Source organism: Euprymna scolopes, chromosome 23 (assembly GCF_053919585.1).
Source record: "Euprymna scolopes isolate OS-2025 chromosome 23, ASM5391958v1, whole genome shotgun sequence".
NCBI lineage: Eukaryota > Metazoa > Mollusca > Cephalopoda > Sepiida > Sepiolidae > Euprymna > Euprymna scolopes.
This window is the reverse complement of record NC_136504.1, coordinates 52383741-52399427: the sequence shown is the minus strand read 5'-3', so window position 1 is coordinate 52399427 and position 15687 is coordinate 52383741. Positions and strand designations below refer to the sequence as shown.

At 32.9% G+C, this 15687-nt stretch overlaps 1 protein-coding gene across 7 annotated transcripts in view; it reads right to left on the bottom strand.

Moving 5' to 3' along the window:
- Positions 1-439: 439 nt before the first annotated feature.
- Positions 440-15687, bottom strand: part of LOC145245893 (uncharacterized) — a 321405-nt gene continuing 306157 nt past the window's right edge. For all 7 annotated transcript variants that reach the window (XM_080107620.1, XM_080107621.1, XM_080107622.1 and 4 more), the window contains 9 exons: positions 14224-14629; positions 11297-11427; positions 10666-10747; positions 10192-10374; positions 7489-7619; positions 6497-6757; positions 3615-3749; positions 2921-2995; positions 440-1727 (listed from right to left, as the gene is read on the bottom strand). In XM_080107620.1, coding sequence (XP_079963746.1) covers positions 1659-1727; positions 2921-2995; positions 3615-3749; positions 6497-6757; positions 7489-7619; positions 10192-10374; positions 10666-10747; positions 11297-11427; positions 14224-14629 — 1473 coding nt within the window. In that variant the 3' untranslated portion in view covers positions 440-1658. The remainder of the gene's footprint in view (positions 1728-2920; positions 2996-3614; positions 3750-6496; positions 6758-7488; positions 7620-10191; positions 10375-10665; positions 10748-11296; positions 11428-14223; positions 14630-15687) is intronic.

Below are 15687 nucleotides of genomic sequence, written 5' to 3'. Positions count from 1 at the left end.
GTTTCTAAATTACGTAACTACCATTTAGAAACCTAATCTTAATATAGGGATAGCAGAGGGGTTTTGTTTACTACTTTGTACTCTCACCTTTAAATTATCAACATTATTAAAATTCTTAAATTATAAAAAGAAAAACAATTTGCAAGAATACATTTAATATATATTTTTTGTCTATATATATATATTTTAGTATCAAAAATATAAAATAAGAATTGCTTTTTGGAAGAAATGTAAAAATTTGTTTAGGATGATTATAGATTTTATAAGTATGTGGTTGTACTTGATGATTGTTGCAACTCTACATAGATTGTCTTTACCAAAAGGTCAAGATTTGTCATCCATTTTGTTGTAGATGTTTTTTTTTTTGTTTTTTTTTAAACATTTCTATCATTCTTACCAAAAGTAGCAAAATCTATTAAATACTAATTGATAATGTTGATTTATTCTTTTTTATTCATTTATATTTTTCTTGTGTTTTTAGCATTTTTATTTATATATAATTTTTTTTTTTTTTAGCAACATTTAAGTTTCCCCCCCAACAGGACAGAAAATCAAATTCATGTCCAAATTTAAGAATTAAATAAATAAAGAAAACAAGAATGAATTTTCATTGTTTTTCTTTTCACTGCATTTTAAAGTGCAGATTATCTTTTTTTTTTATGAGAGGAAATTAATTTGAGGAGAATAAATTTTATCAACTTTGTTGCTGTAAGATTGCGATAAAGAAAAATATTTTTACTTTTTTATATAAAAATAACCAACAAGAGTGGAAACAAAAGATGATGTGTAACGTCTGCTTCTCTTTTTTGCGTTGTTTTCTTTCATTTGTAACGGAAACTTGTAAACAAAAAAAACACACATTTAAAAATGTATTTTGCCTATCATTTTGATTTAGTGAATCCGGTTAATCTGAAGTTTTTAGACAAAATTTTAGCTTTTAAATAAAATAAAATGCAATGGCTATTCCTGAGTTGATTTTATACATGTGATGAATGAGTTTAGGGTTATCACCATGTTATTAACATGAAATAAGTCAGTATATATTAATTCCAAAGTTGCTCAATATCAATACTAAATTAGTTATTATTAGAGCTGGTGACTATATCTTTTTTTAATTATATGTACATGCTTATATAATCATGATTTTAGTCTATATGACTTACTCAGAGCAATCATTTTATTCAACTCTAGAGTCTACTAAAATGATGGCTCTGAGGAGATCATATGTACTGAATCCATGATATAAGTAATTTGGATTTTGCTTAATTTAGTCTGTTACTTTTATTTGAATTTAAAAAAAAAATGTCTTTGAATAATTATTTCAAATTCAATCAAATTATCATAATTCATTAAAAAACTTAAAAAAAAAAAAAAAAAAAAAAAAAAATTCCACTAACTTCGGGATAGAAGTTATTCTTTCTACTTATTTTTCATGTAATTATTATTATTATTATTATTATTTTTTTTTTTTTTGTTAATCTCGTCATTATTAGACTCTCCTTTCACTCGGTGTTCAGGCACCGTTTCTGTGTGTGTGTTGTTAAAGTGTGTACACATTACACAACTTCTCATTTGGGTCTGCCCCCCCCTATCCCTTGCATTTTTGTCTATGCATACGCAACTTACAGGGGAAAGACATCGTAATACTGAAAATCGAATCAAGTACTAGGCCTTCCTACAACCTGCAGTAAGGAATTCTGGGAAGCTGTACTTCCTCTTCGACTCACCTGAAAAAAAAAAAAAAAAAAAGTTTTATTTTTATTTATCATTTTTATTTACCATTATCAAAATAAGATATTTTTTAGAATTAAAACCATGTAATAGATTTGGAACAAAATTTGAAATAAGTATTCTAGAAATAAGATTTAATATTATATCTTAAGTTTAACCCATTAAGTCCCAGGTTATCTAATTTTTTGTACTGTTGAGTTGAAACTTTGTGTAAAACACACAAATTGAAAGAAAAACTTAGTATTTTACTTTCTAAATAAAATGACTTTAGGACACTGGATACATGTGATATATTTTAAGAATTCAACAGACTATACATTCAACATTCAAGATAAAATTTACACATGATAAAGAGCAAAGCAAGTTTTCTTTAATAAATGAACACTTTTTTTTTTTAAGAAACAATCATTTTTTTGTTGTTGCTGTTTATACATTTTTGTTATAACGTTTTTGTTTCCTTTTGGGGACAAGTTATTGCCTTCAGGATATTTTCTGTTAATTGAAGGAAAGCAGACGACGGCAAAGTGGACTGAGAAAGGTTAGAGAATGTGGAAAAGTTCCCATTGTGCTACTATATTTCCACTTTATATCAGCCGCCGGGCTAGGTCGAGCCAAAATCACAGAAAACGGTAAAATAAACGCAGAAGTACCAAATGTTTAAAAGGGTTCCAACAACTTCCAGAGATAAGTTTGTATACTACTATTGCAAGACTTATTTATATTACATTTCTGAATTTTTGAGATGAGGATTGGTTATTCGTAGTATTTGGATTCATCGGACTACTGTTCTCATCTTGACTGTGATTTTCACATTTTGGTCGATATAACCTTTGAGGTGTATCTTGTCGAACTCAGGAATTTTGAGCGGAACCCTTTTACTTCACGGGAGTAGCATGCTCTTGTTCCGTTAGCCATGACTAGATAGAGGTCCTAAGTAATTTGCAATTGTATTTTTCAGTCGTCCACACTGAGGATTTGAACCTTCAACCTTCAGGAGAATATCACTTTTTACAACTGATTTTTTCAAGTACTCTAACCACTGCATCACGGGTCCTTGCGGACATTGCGGTTATTTATATGACTTCATACCTCAGGGAAGAAATAAGATTTACAAGATGTTACTTATCTCTGGACAAACGCTTATCGACTTGGTTTATTATTTAAAATGAAAAGAAAAAAAAAAACTCACTGGTTTCGATCTCGTTCCTTGTGTTGGGACTTCTTCTAAAAAACTGGCTGGGACGAGTCCTCTGTTTCCATTGAACTAAAGATTTTTGGGGAAGAAAAAAAAAAAGAAAGAAAAATCCAGTGAATTTCCAAACAATACCTGATTTTTTTTTATCATTAATGTCTGTTTTACATGTCGGCATGCATTGGACAGCTTTGTCTTCCAAATTAACCTATTTTCAGTTAGTTTTTTTTAGTTTTTTATTCATCCCTCTTTCTCTCAAATCCATTTTTATCACTATCTCTCATGTTTTCCTTAGCTTTCCCTTGTGTACTGAACCTGCTACCTCAACTGTTCTACATCTACTAAACTTAAGAACCCTCATCTATTCTTTCAATGTGATTATACTATCAAAGTTTCCTGTTCTGCATATATCTCCTTATACTGCCCAGATTTAATCTTCCTCTAAGGTCACCCATCTTGTTCTTTAATGATATCACAACAAAACTTCAATCGCTTCAGCATCCAAATAGACACTCTTTTCAAATCTAAGTTCTCACCTAAAAGAAAATTTATAAATAGTTCTTGTGTGCATGTTTGCACTTTCTTTCTAGTTCCTTGCCTTGGCTGCTGCTGATGATGTAAAGTTCTTTGGATTTTTTTTTTCCTCAAGAAATTATAAAACAAAAATCAGCCATGTCTTTTAGCAACTTACCTCTCCCCAGTAAAAACCATCAGATCTCTCATTACCATAGACAGTGATGTGATCTCCTGCTCGGAACTGTAACTCACAATCAGGATAATCATGGGGCGACTGGGTAGATGGGTTGTAATCATAGATGGCAATGTACTGTAAAAATGATAACGAAAAATTCATTAGGATCTGCAGAAGTAAAAATAAATGTGTGTGTGTGTGTGTGTGTGTGTGTGCGTGCTGCAGAAAAATCTAACTTTTAACAAAATATATGTGAAGTACCAGGTGCTGTTGAGGATGGTAATGAAGTCCTGAATAAATGAGGTCATTGCTAGATATATTTATGTCTTCCAGTAAGACTCCACTTCTGCACACAAACTTAAAATGATCTTTCCTAATTGAATTGACTGATTGCCTGGAGATCCACTGCAGTGCACTGAGAGTAAGCTTCACATGCCTCTTGCAGTGACTTAGTCTGCAATACATTGTATTCTACATTGCAAAGAATCTACTGTTGATTTTATTTCTGTATAATGGCTTGAATTGAAGTTTAAAATGCAAAAGTCAAGTATTATGTATATTATTTAATTGGAATTCATTATTGAAATGAGTTTTATTTATTAATTTTATTTATTGCGGACTATTAGCCTCATCTTTCTTAGTTGTTGTTTCACGACGTTTCGGCCAACTATTCCTCTGGCCTTCGTCAGGTGGTAACCACGACGGGATAGGAACTCCAAATCTCCTAACTGCATCCTCAGCAATTACTGCCATCCATAGTTGTTGTCGTTTCACCACATTTTTGGCCAAGTAAGCCTTTGGTCGGCTTTGGGTAGGATTGAAACCGCTATCTTCAGACAATTCTCACCTGGAACCGTAGAGATTCAACGTCTCTATCCACTGCGCCTCAAAGGGCGATCAAGGTTGGATTTTTTGGTCCTATAAATCCACGTTTATTCATTATCTGATCTATCAAGTGTTATGGTTCAGTTCTATACAGAAACATCCCTTTCTTACATACCCCTGTTTTATGAAGAAACCTACTGTTGATTTTATAGGCCTGCTTGTGTGGTGATAAAACTTCTCAAATGCAGTTACGATTTTAGGCTGTATATAAGTGCTAACTTTGGTCAAAATTTTTAAAGCCGATATTTTTTTTTTTATTATCGATACTTATTGGAGGCATTCTGACACAAACCTATCTCACATACACAAAGTACATCTGTGTGAAATTTCAAAAAATCAGCTCCACCATTTTAGAGTCCTTAGGGAACAAACTCATACAGACAAGCAAAGTGTGTGTGTGTGTGTGTGTGTGTGTGTGTGTGTGTGTGCATATATATATATATATATATATATATATGAGTGTGTGTGAGTACATTTATTCTCACAGTGACAGTTTGCCAAAGACAAGATATAAGAAACACGATATATAAATGAGTTGAAAATCACAGATGTAGTTAATGATGGGAACACTATGTTAATTGCCCAAACGCAATCAAAATACATGTGTTGCCAGGGTAAAACAAGAGACAGAGATACGCATAGAGGATTGTAAGTAAATATGACTTTGCTGATGAAGCTTATACATTTGGGAGTCTTATAAGGGCTATAATTATGAAAACTATACAAAGATGGCGAACCAATCAGAATCATGTCCAACAGCCTCGGGCATCCAGGCTAGATGTAAATAGATGTAAATATATTCAGTTCTATAGCTTCCACTTGAAGTGGAATATATATTTTTGATTTCCAAAAATAGGACAACGCATTCTCTCCTTGACGAGCAACGAGTTGTTCACTTGAATATGGTGCAAGGGAGATAACTCCCTGATAATTCTGATGAATCTTCCTAAAAAGGATTTAGAAGAGAAAATTTTCACTCCACACGATGAGACGGAGCTAAGAGAGAGTAGACAAACTACATGACTTGTTGGTAATAGTCAGGTAACGTACTTCCTAACTTCCAGTGTGTCTGCTACCAGAAACGGTGACAAGACAAATCAGTTTCGTCTCTTGTTTCTCCCATACCTATATCTCCCCTGTGCATGTACTTTTTTTTTTTTTTTTTTTTACACAGTGATCACCACTTATCAAGGCCCAGAAGCCACTCAGGGATAAGGGTTATTGCAAGTACATTACGTTAGTGTGGAGATTTGATTAAGGGGGCGGTTCATTAGGAATTTGTTAACATTGGACTTGAAGACATCCAAGTTGTAGTCCGGTGGGAAGCAGGCAGACGGAACAGAGTTCCACAGGCGTGCAGTTCTAAGAAAGAAAGTACTCTTTTTATTATGTTTCTCCAATCTTTCTTTTTTATGTAATAATCATTGAAAAGTTTTTCCGCTCTTATTTTAATCAAGAATTATTGAAATTAGTTTTATTTTATTTCTTTTTAAGAACCATTGAGAACACTTTTTGCGCCCCCCCCCTTTTTAAAGAATTATTGAAATTTTGTTAGTTTGATTACAATAATTTTATTTTTATGGTTTCATAAATATATATTTATCATATAAATTAAAAAAAACTTTTATTTTTATTTCATAAACATATATTTCTTATAGAATGTCAAATAAAATAAAATATTTTATTTTGTTAATTTTGTTATTAAAGATGAAATAAAAACTAATTGTGTTATTTTTATCTGAATAATTTTATTAATTTTTATTGTACATTTTTCAATAAGGTCCTTTTCTTAAATTTTATTTGAATAAATCGTTTCACAGTAGAAATATTGAAGGACAATAAAAGTGAAGGAACTGAGTTGCTTTGTCACTGCTTCCGTTAGCAGACCCATTGGAAGTTAGGAAGTATGTTACCAAACTATAAACAACGTGTTTGTTACTTGCTAACAAGTGCATACCTCAGTCATTTTTTTTTTTTTTAAAGATTAAAGTGCTTACCATTTTTCTTGGTCCCAGACTGAGGTGAGGACTGGGAAGAATGTCAGACAGATCTGTGTCTGATCCGATATCACTTGCGCCATCATCCAACCACCGATCCAACCCTTCGAACACAACTTCAGCCGGTGATGACATTTGACCACTAGCTGCCACAGACTGGATAGCGAAATACTGCGGTCGTGACAGATCCAAGTTCTCTACAACTGCTTTTGCTAGATGGGCACTGCCTGGCTGCTGGCAGAGTCGACCATTTATAAATATCTGGAAGAAAAAGCAAAAGTACATTTTGAATAGATCTTACAAGTTTTTTTTGTTGTAAAAAAAAAAAAATAATTGAAAAATTGTCTTTATACCTGGATACATAATAAATATATATATATATATATATATATATATGTATATATATATATATATATATATATATATATATATAGTTATCCACCGACACGTGTTTTGCCATAGCAATGACTCATCAGCACAGCTGAATATAACTATCGTTAAAAATAACAGCAAAAATCCATATAACTTCCAAAGAGAAAACAAAAATAAGCATCTTTATCGTGTACATACTTATGATGGAAAAAAAATGTTGTGCACTAAAAATCACACAAATTGATCAAGTAGTTTTATTTTTATAAAGCAAATAATTTTTAAGCAAATTTGAGTTTTCTACTGCGGCCCCAGCTCTCCCGTCCCATGTTAAGAATTTTCTAAAATTTAGCAAAAGTTTGAATTATTTGGAATTATCTCCCTTTGTCCTGCAAAATGGCGTTGAGAGATTATCAAGTGTCGTTTAGCCATAAATTTTATTTTATCTTTTTATAAATAAAACTACTTGATCAATTTACAATATATTTTGGTGTACAAATTTTAGGTGTAGATATTTCTTTATTCTTGGTATTTTTGTTTTTTTAGAGGGGTTGTTTGCTCTAAACTTGCACCCTCTATTTTGTTTGGTAAATGGTTAACTTTTAGAAAATATCTACACTTACTCGGTAACCAATTAATTGCATTCCATTGTTTTGGTCGAGTTCATCCATTAATGGGGGTTGCCAACTCAAGAGGACACTGTTCTCTCCCACCAACCTTTCGAGGCAAAAATTGGACGGAGCCTCAGGAAGACCTGGCAAAAAATATTTACAAAATAAATAAATTGTACAAAAATTTCTTTACATTAAGGTTGCGGAGTCAAAGGTCTTTTAATCTTCAAAGGATCAACAGTCTGAATAAAATAAGGTGTCAGAGTCAAATATTTTGGAATTGTAGGAGACTAAGTCAAAACTTATTCCCCAAATTCCAAGCAGAACAGTTTTGCATCACTTTTAATTCCTCTTCTGATTATACTAAACCTTATGTCTACAATCCTTATTCCAGTTTTGATCAAAACTGAAATCCATTATACGATTTTGATTCTAGAAAATGTCTCAAATTTAAGGCTTTAGAAGTCTTGAGAAATTGAAATTCATGGAATCTTGCTTAGATCAAATTTAATGCAAATCTGAAATATTTGAATTTTGAAATGAGAGGTCCTGCCTATATTATGCTCACCTAAAAACATTTAAAACACCCCAAAGAAACTGAAATTTGGGAATTATCTATTAACTTATGCCTAATACCTATTGTTAAAATTTCACAGAAATCAGAGGTACCTAAATTTTAATGACGGGATTCAACTCCTTTTTTTTCATTTCATTTGCATGAAGCAAATTAAACTAAATACAACCCACTTTATTCCTGTCTGAAAATTCATAATGATTGGTTCATTAGTAGGGCTATGACAACAGCATATTCTTTTCATTGTTTTGACTCTTGAGTATATATCCGACACAGTTAGACACAGCTAATCAACCAAGAACCACATCACTCTATATAAAAGTGTATAAGATATCAACGGATACACACTTGAGAGTCGAAACAATGAAAAGAATATGCTGTTGTCATAACCCTATTTATTAGTTTATAGCTGAATCCTGTACATACATATATGAACATATGCATATACCTAACTTAACATGCACAGCTGTTTTGTTTCAAAATTCATAATGATCGGTTAATTAGTTTAGGATTAAATCTTGTTCATTGAAATCTATAAACATATACACATAACCAACTTTATATACAGATAAAAGTAACACCCCACTAAATAAGTCCAGGGCCTAACTAATAAAACAACATTTTAGGCAAAAGTTCGACTTTATAATTTTTATTGGAATCCTTTGAGATGAGTAATTTGCGTATTTATTCTTTTTGCAAACTGTTATCTTCATAGTTGTTGCTTCATCATATTTTGGTCGACTCATCCTCTGGCCTTCTTCCACGATGGAATAGAAATGCTGAGTCTTGTAACTGTATCCCCAGTAATTACTGCCTTCCATAGTTGTTGTTGTCTCACAGCGTTTTAGTCAACTAATCCTCTGGTCGGCTTTGGGTGGGATTGAAACCGCTATCTTCAGACAATGTTCACCTGGAAATATAGAGACTCAGCAATGCTCCACAGGCCCCGAAGTCTCAACCCTAACTAATAAAACAATTTTTTAGGCAAAAATTCGAATTTGTTCATCAACATGGTCTCCTACTAGAGTGATATGCTGATTCCAATGTTTCTTTAGCAATTTGGTATTTTATGAAAAATCATATAATTTTATTATCATTATTAGTAGTAGTAGTAGCAGCACCATCTATATGTCAGGTCCAAGACTTTTTGCATAATGCTTTAATTTTTTGAAAATATTTTCTTTTTTTTTTTGTAGTAAAAATAGTACTCAATACCTTTTAAATAGAGCATTGATGATGATGTTGATCAACTGCATACTGTGCGAGCCTTTCCTATTCTCACACAAACACACATTCACATTTCAAGCTTTATTACTTGTCATATACATACGCACACACAAACATACGTGCCCACGTCAACACACGTACATATATTCACGTTTGCGTACATACACTCACATTCACGTGTATATACACACACGCGCACACGCATGCACACATGGACGACGCCACTTCCTCTTTCAAAGGAAATCCACACATGCGCAAAAGACCACCGGAAACGAGTATAAAAGAAAGAAACATTAGCGGCTTCTTCCTTTTTCGAGACTAACCTCCTAGGTGGTTGGTCAGCGCACCAGCCGCCGCCGTTTCGGCGCGCGCAGGCGCGTACCTCACACCACTTACTACTATGTGGGGCAAAAAGCTAACAGACCGTATGTACACATTCTCACTCTTTCTCTATCTACTACTGGTCCCTGTGAACACCACCGCGTAGCTGATTGCTAACTGACGTCAACTCTCTATCCTCTTCCTTGTCTACACGCTGGACTATCATTCCAATTTCCACTACATCACTCACTTTTCCCACGCGCGAACAAACGATAGTGACCCGAACTTGAGATGAACACACATTTCCTTTTCTTTCTACCAACACCATTCTCTCAACAAACGATGGTTACACCCGCACGGACATGAACACATGTTATAACTAAAACGTTCATTCTTTCAACAGTAAATAAACGACGTTTATCTTATCCATCAATTGAGTCTTTGTTTCCTTCAATTCTATTCGTTTCATTATTTTCTTGTGGCGAGCTAGGGTATTATATCCTGGTCCGCAACAATACTAAGCAAGAAAACACTATAATTTGGCAAGTCTCCATTTTATCAACTTTATGTCGGAAAAAGAAAAACTTTCTTACCTTTTGCAGGTGGATATGAAAGGGGTCCACAACTGCGTCTTTTTGAAAACGATCCACCTCCAAGAGTAGTTGACGCACTTGAAGATGTTGATGGGCCTGGAAGTCGGGGCATGCTTATGGATTTGTTCCAACTTTTCAGGTTGTGCTGCAGGGAGTGTCCACTTGGCACCTTTGGAATGCTGGCTGTTGATGAAAAAAATGTAAAAATTAAAAAAAAAGAAAAAAAAAAAAGATTTAGATTTAAAAAGGGGAAAAAATTGCACCAACTCACAAAATTAAAAAAAAAAAAAAAAAACTTTTATAGCTAAGCATTCGAAGAATCAAAATCAATAATTGTATCGGAATCGGAAAGTATAAATAAGTATACAGTTATAGGAGGATTGAAGTAGTTTGAATAATCCAAATATCAATCCTTATCTTAATAGTTCATCATAATAATAGGATCATTCTTGTATGTATTTTTAGAAATATTACCTGAAGGGGATTGTTGAAAGAAAGACCATGGTTCTGGTTGACTCATTCGTTCAGGATTCGAGTCCAAGATTTCACCAGAATACTGAAATGAGAAGTGATCATTTTTATTAGTTTTAATATTGAATGGAGATGAGCCAGGCTGACGAGTGACCTAACACAACTTGAACACTGCAAGCCAAATCCATTCTTTGCAATATAATACAGAATCACGGAATAATATATGGAATGATGAAATTATTTGTACACCTATTAATCTTGCGTGTGCAGTTGTCATTTATCTAACGCTCTTCTCGTTTTACCAGATCAGGCTGTCTGAAGATATCGGCTTCCTAACTCAAATGCACCAAACATTGATGTTATTGTTTTTTCCTTTCCCTTTGCAAAACTCAATCATGTTCTGCAAAAGCAAAAGCAACCAAACCAAACACTGTAAATAAATATTTGAAGATATAAAATACTTGAAGCATAAAACCTTTTCATAAATTATTGGATTCGGCATTAAATAACCCGAAAAGGGCTGATATGCTGAGAACCCCCCCCCCCCAAAAAAAAACAACCAAATTAAATTTAATATCTGCAGGATTGCACTTAAGTTTATCACTATGATAGAAAAGTTGTGTGTTCTGTTTACCTGTAATCTGAATGTTCGTTTCTCTTCACTCGACATTGTTTCAGGTTTCAACTTGTGCAAATATTTTGCTGGTACCAATCCCACTTTTCCTTTTACCTCGGCTTCATAATAGCCATTTGGCCCCATCGGACCTGCAATTAAGAAAACGGACAACACTAAAGACAAGAAAACACAAAAGGAAAAAAAAAAAAGCTTACAATCAAACTGAAACATGTAGAGGTGAGAAGTTGACATACATCATAAAAATTTTTCGGTGATTGTTGAGTTCGAGTCGACAGATCAATTTTTAAAAAAATATGTTGAGTTCGAGTCGACAGATCAATTTTTTAAAAAATATGTTGAATTTGAGTCGACAGATCAATTTTTTAAAAAATATGTTGAGTTTGAGTCGACAGATCAATTTTTAAAAAAATATGTTGAGTTCGAGTCGACAGATCAATTTTTTAAAAAATATGTTGAGTTTGAGTCGACAGATCAATTTTTTAAAAAATATGTTGAGTTTGAGTCGACAGATCAATTTTTAAAAAAATATGTTGAGTTTGAGTCGACAGATCAATTTTTTAAAAAATATGTTGAGTTTGAGTCGACAGATCAATTTTTTAAAAAATATGTTGAGTTCGAGTCGACAGACCAATTTTTTAAAAAATATGTTGAGTTTGAGTCGACAGATCAATTTTTTAAAAATATGTCCTTGTAAGCAAAAACAATATTACTCAATTGTCATGTCAGAAATAGACAAATCTTATGAAAATTCATCGAGTAGAATGTTATTTATAGTTGAAAGCAATTTTTACGAAAAATGGGGGAAATTTGCATTTTTAATAGACATTTTAACATAAACGGTAAGATTTCAAACACAAGGGGCATAACTGAGAGGCTAAAACGTTGGCCACCTTTGAATGGCGACCGACATTTTAGCCTATAGTCATAAATTTTTTTTTTACTAAAAACAAAACAGCAGTTTTTCTACTGGATAAAAATTCGTAATATTTGGATATATTACTATTTTCGACATGACAATTTAGTAATTAATATTATTTTGGGTTGCAAGGATATATTTAAAAATTTGATCTGTCGACTATCTTATCAAACACCGATTTTTATTTATTTTTATTTTTTTGTTGGGAGGTTTATGGATTTGTATGTAAATAAGTTGTACATTTAAAAAGAACAGAGTTAAATTAATAGCCGTCAGACAGTGGATAGTTTTTCTTTTGTTTTACTAATTACTAAATACAGAAAATTTCATTATTTTTATACATTTGTTTAGTATTATTCGTTTGCAATTCTATTCTCCTATTTATATACATATATAGAGAAAGAGAGAGAGAACTTTTCTGATATTAGCAATAATTATTTTGCTTGTTAATATTTATAATGCTAATATAAAGTACTAACGAGGGGTACCCGGCGTTGCCCGGGTGTTTGGAGGTGTGTGTGGAAACTCCGGGGTTATGGGGGGGGGGGGGTTTAAAAACAAAGTAAGTATGAGGATCGAACCCGAACTCTTGAGGCAAAGTTGTAAATTAAAGTGTGAAAAAAAAAAACGTGCGATGTTAACCATTGCCCCACCATGAGATGCTAATGGAAACACGTTTGAATTTATTTAATTATTTGGATTTGGCAGGTGCCCGTTTTAATGAGTTAATGAGGTCAAGTTTGACTGCGGGATAGTATTTCATTTACTGCGGAACGCTTTTTTTAATTTTTATTTTCCCAAGGTGTTATAGGAAAAAGACTAACCCACATGCGGCGAGCGACAAATGTTGAATATTTATCTTCCCGAAATCGAGCAAATTAAATAGACAGGCGAGCTTCGTTGTTAACTCTGAGATATTACGATTTATATGTGATATAAAAAGTTTTAAAAAGTTGTGAACCGACCGACCGCTTCTCTGAAAAAAGCCTTTTGTAGACATACAGAAAAAGCGAACACACATACATACATACATTTTCGCTTTTATATATATAGATTTATATAAAAAAAAAAAATGTATAAATTTGTTTTAGGTCTTTTCACTCTTCATTTCAAGGATGAAATACATCTTATTATGGCCAGAGTCGAAACTCAGTGACCACTTTTATAAAGAGATAACACCCTGAAGGTATGAATGGACGAAAATAATTTAGACTATTTAAAACTCTTAAGACAGTTTTTTTTAAATTTAAATTTCTAATTTTCTTAGTAGCATTTTCTCCAGAGAGATATTGTTAACATTTCTTATGTATTTACTGTGTTGTCACTGACTTGCAGCTATGGCTGTAATAAGACATATATAGTAATAATAATAATAATAAGATGTATATCGTGCGTGTGTAATGTTTTCGAAAATAAAATATTGTCTTTATATGCGGGGAGGGTATTTATATATGGATCTTTTATCTTGTTTTCATGCAAGAAAGACAAGGAGACGTTTGCTGAGAGTTTTCTGAAAGGTTTTATTTTGGAGAGAATTAACAAGTGAGAGAGACAGACTAACATTCTCTTAGCTAATGATTTCATTATTTAGTTAACTTCTAAACTGAAATGAGTGATACTCAGACAATGATATCGAGGTGACATTTCACACTTAGCGATAATCAAAGTTTCTTACAGTATTACCAGTAGTGTGTCTCATACTACGGCTCCCACAGAGAGACTGAGTTGAAATCTTTTGTTTTCTCTCAGCTCGAAAAAAAAGCACGATGTCAATCATCATCACACTCTGTTTTGACTACAACGTTTAGCTTTAATCTTACATGTGAGCCATCCTCGATTCAATCCTGGGAATGATTCTGTTTTTGCAGATTTGGATTATCATAACCTGCACTAAGTGTGACCCTTGTCAAAGTCCACACTAGCTAACTTAATCACTATTGAAGTAGGGTCCCTAATGTTTAGAATGAGGCTGGAGGAAGTGCCCTAAAAAAATATATTTTTTACTTACCTTTGATTTTGACGACATCTCCCTCGTTGAGTTGCAACTCAAGATTGGGATGTCCACTGGCAGAGAACAATTTTGGATCATAATCGGCTGCAGCCACAAACATCCGATTCGAGCAGTTGATTGGTGATACTTTATCCCCAGCCCACAGATTCGCAGGAGGCATGTAGCCACCCCCAGTATTGGTGGCTGGCAGGAGTTGTGGATCAAACGTATCACTGCGCCGACGTAGGGTGCGGGCAAATGTTGGGGGTGCAATGTGGCCACGGCTTGCCCAATTCCGCAGAGGTTGTGGAGCTTTGAGTGGAGTGTCAAAATCTGGGGAAGCATTAACAATTTTTGAGATGTCTGTTGTGCTGTAGGAATGAGACAACGGGGCAGGCTTCGACATTTGATTCTGCTGAAAATTCTGGAAGGAAAAAAAAAAGTTAAAATATGAATTAAGAATTTTTTTTTTTTTTAATTTCAGAATTTTTTTTAGATGTGGATTGATAATTTATATTATTTACATTATTCAGACTACTGTTCTTATCTTCAGTGTTATTTTCACAACGTTTCAGCAGATGTAACCCCTGACCTTCTTCGGGTTACATTTTTCAAACTTTGCAATCTTTATGTTGATCTCAGGGTATCTATATGGAATTTCGAATTGAACATTTTATTTAATCCATGAGAATAAACTGTCCTCGTTCTGTCATCCATGACAAGATAAAAGTGTTACTTATAATATTATTTATTTATTATCGCCTGTAGTAAGGACTGAACCTTCAATCTTCAAAAGAATAACTGATTGTTAATCAGTGCCTTGATCTATTGTGCCACAGATCCATATAAGCAATTCTGGTATGAATTTGGATAGCTTTAAACTTAAGGTGTCTTTTTAATGCTATATATGTGTGTGTGTATGTTATGGTATTGGGGCATGTTGAAAATAAATCAAGTGCTCAATCATAAAAATGTGAGAGCTAAAATATATTTTCTTTTGATAGATTGATAGGTGCTATTTCTTCTGAGGAGTTAAGGGCAGAATAGATTCATTGATTGATATAATACTTAAATGAATTATTTTGCGCTACGAAACAGGTGCTGTCCAGAATTGTGAATGTCAACGTACTTAAAGGAATAAATTGTAAGATGGTCAACATCTTGAAATTTGGAATATAGACTTTTGTCATTAGTTATATGCTCTGTAATCTGTAATTACATTGAGCTTCATAAATTAAAGATTGGTATAAATAAAAGGTGAAATATAATTGAAAAAAAACCCAACACATTTCCACAAAATTTAGTGTGGTTTTTTAGTAATATAAACAGTTCAAAACGCTGTTATTTATTTATTTTATTTACTACTTTGGAGTTTTTAAAGAGCTATAAGCTCTTTTTGTTATATATATATATATATATATATATATACTGCATAAGCAAAAACAAGACTTCAAAACAAGGTGTTGGTGGCAACAAAAAGTG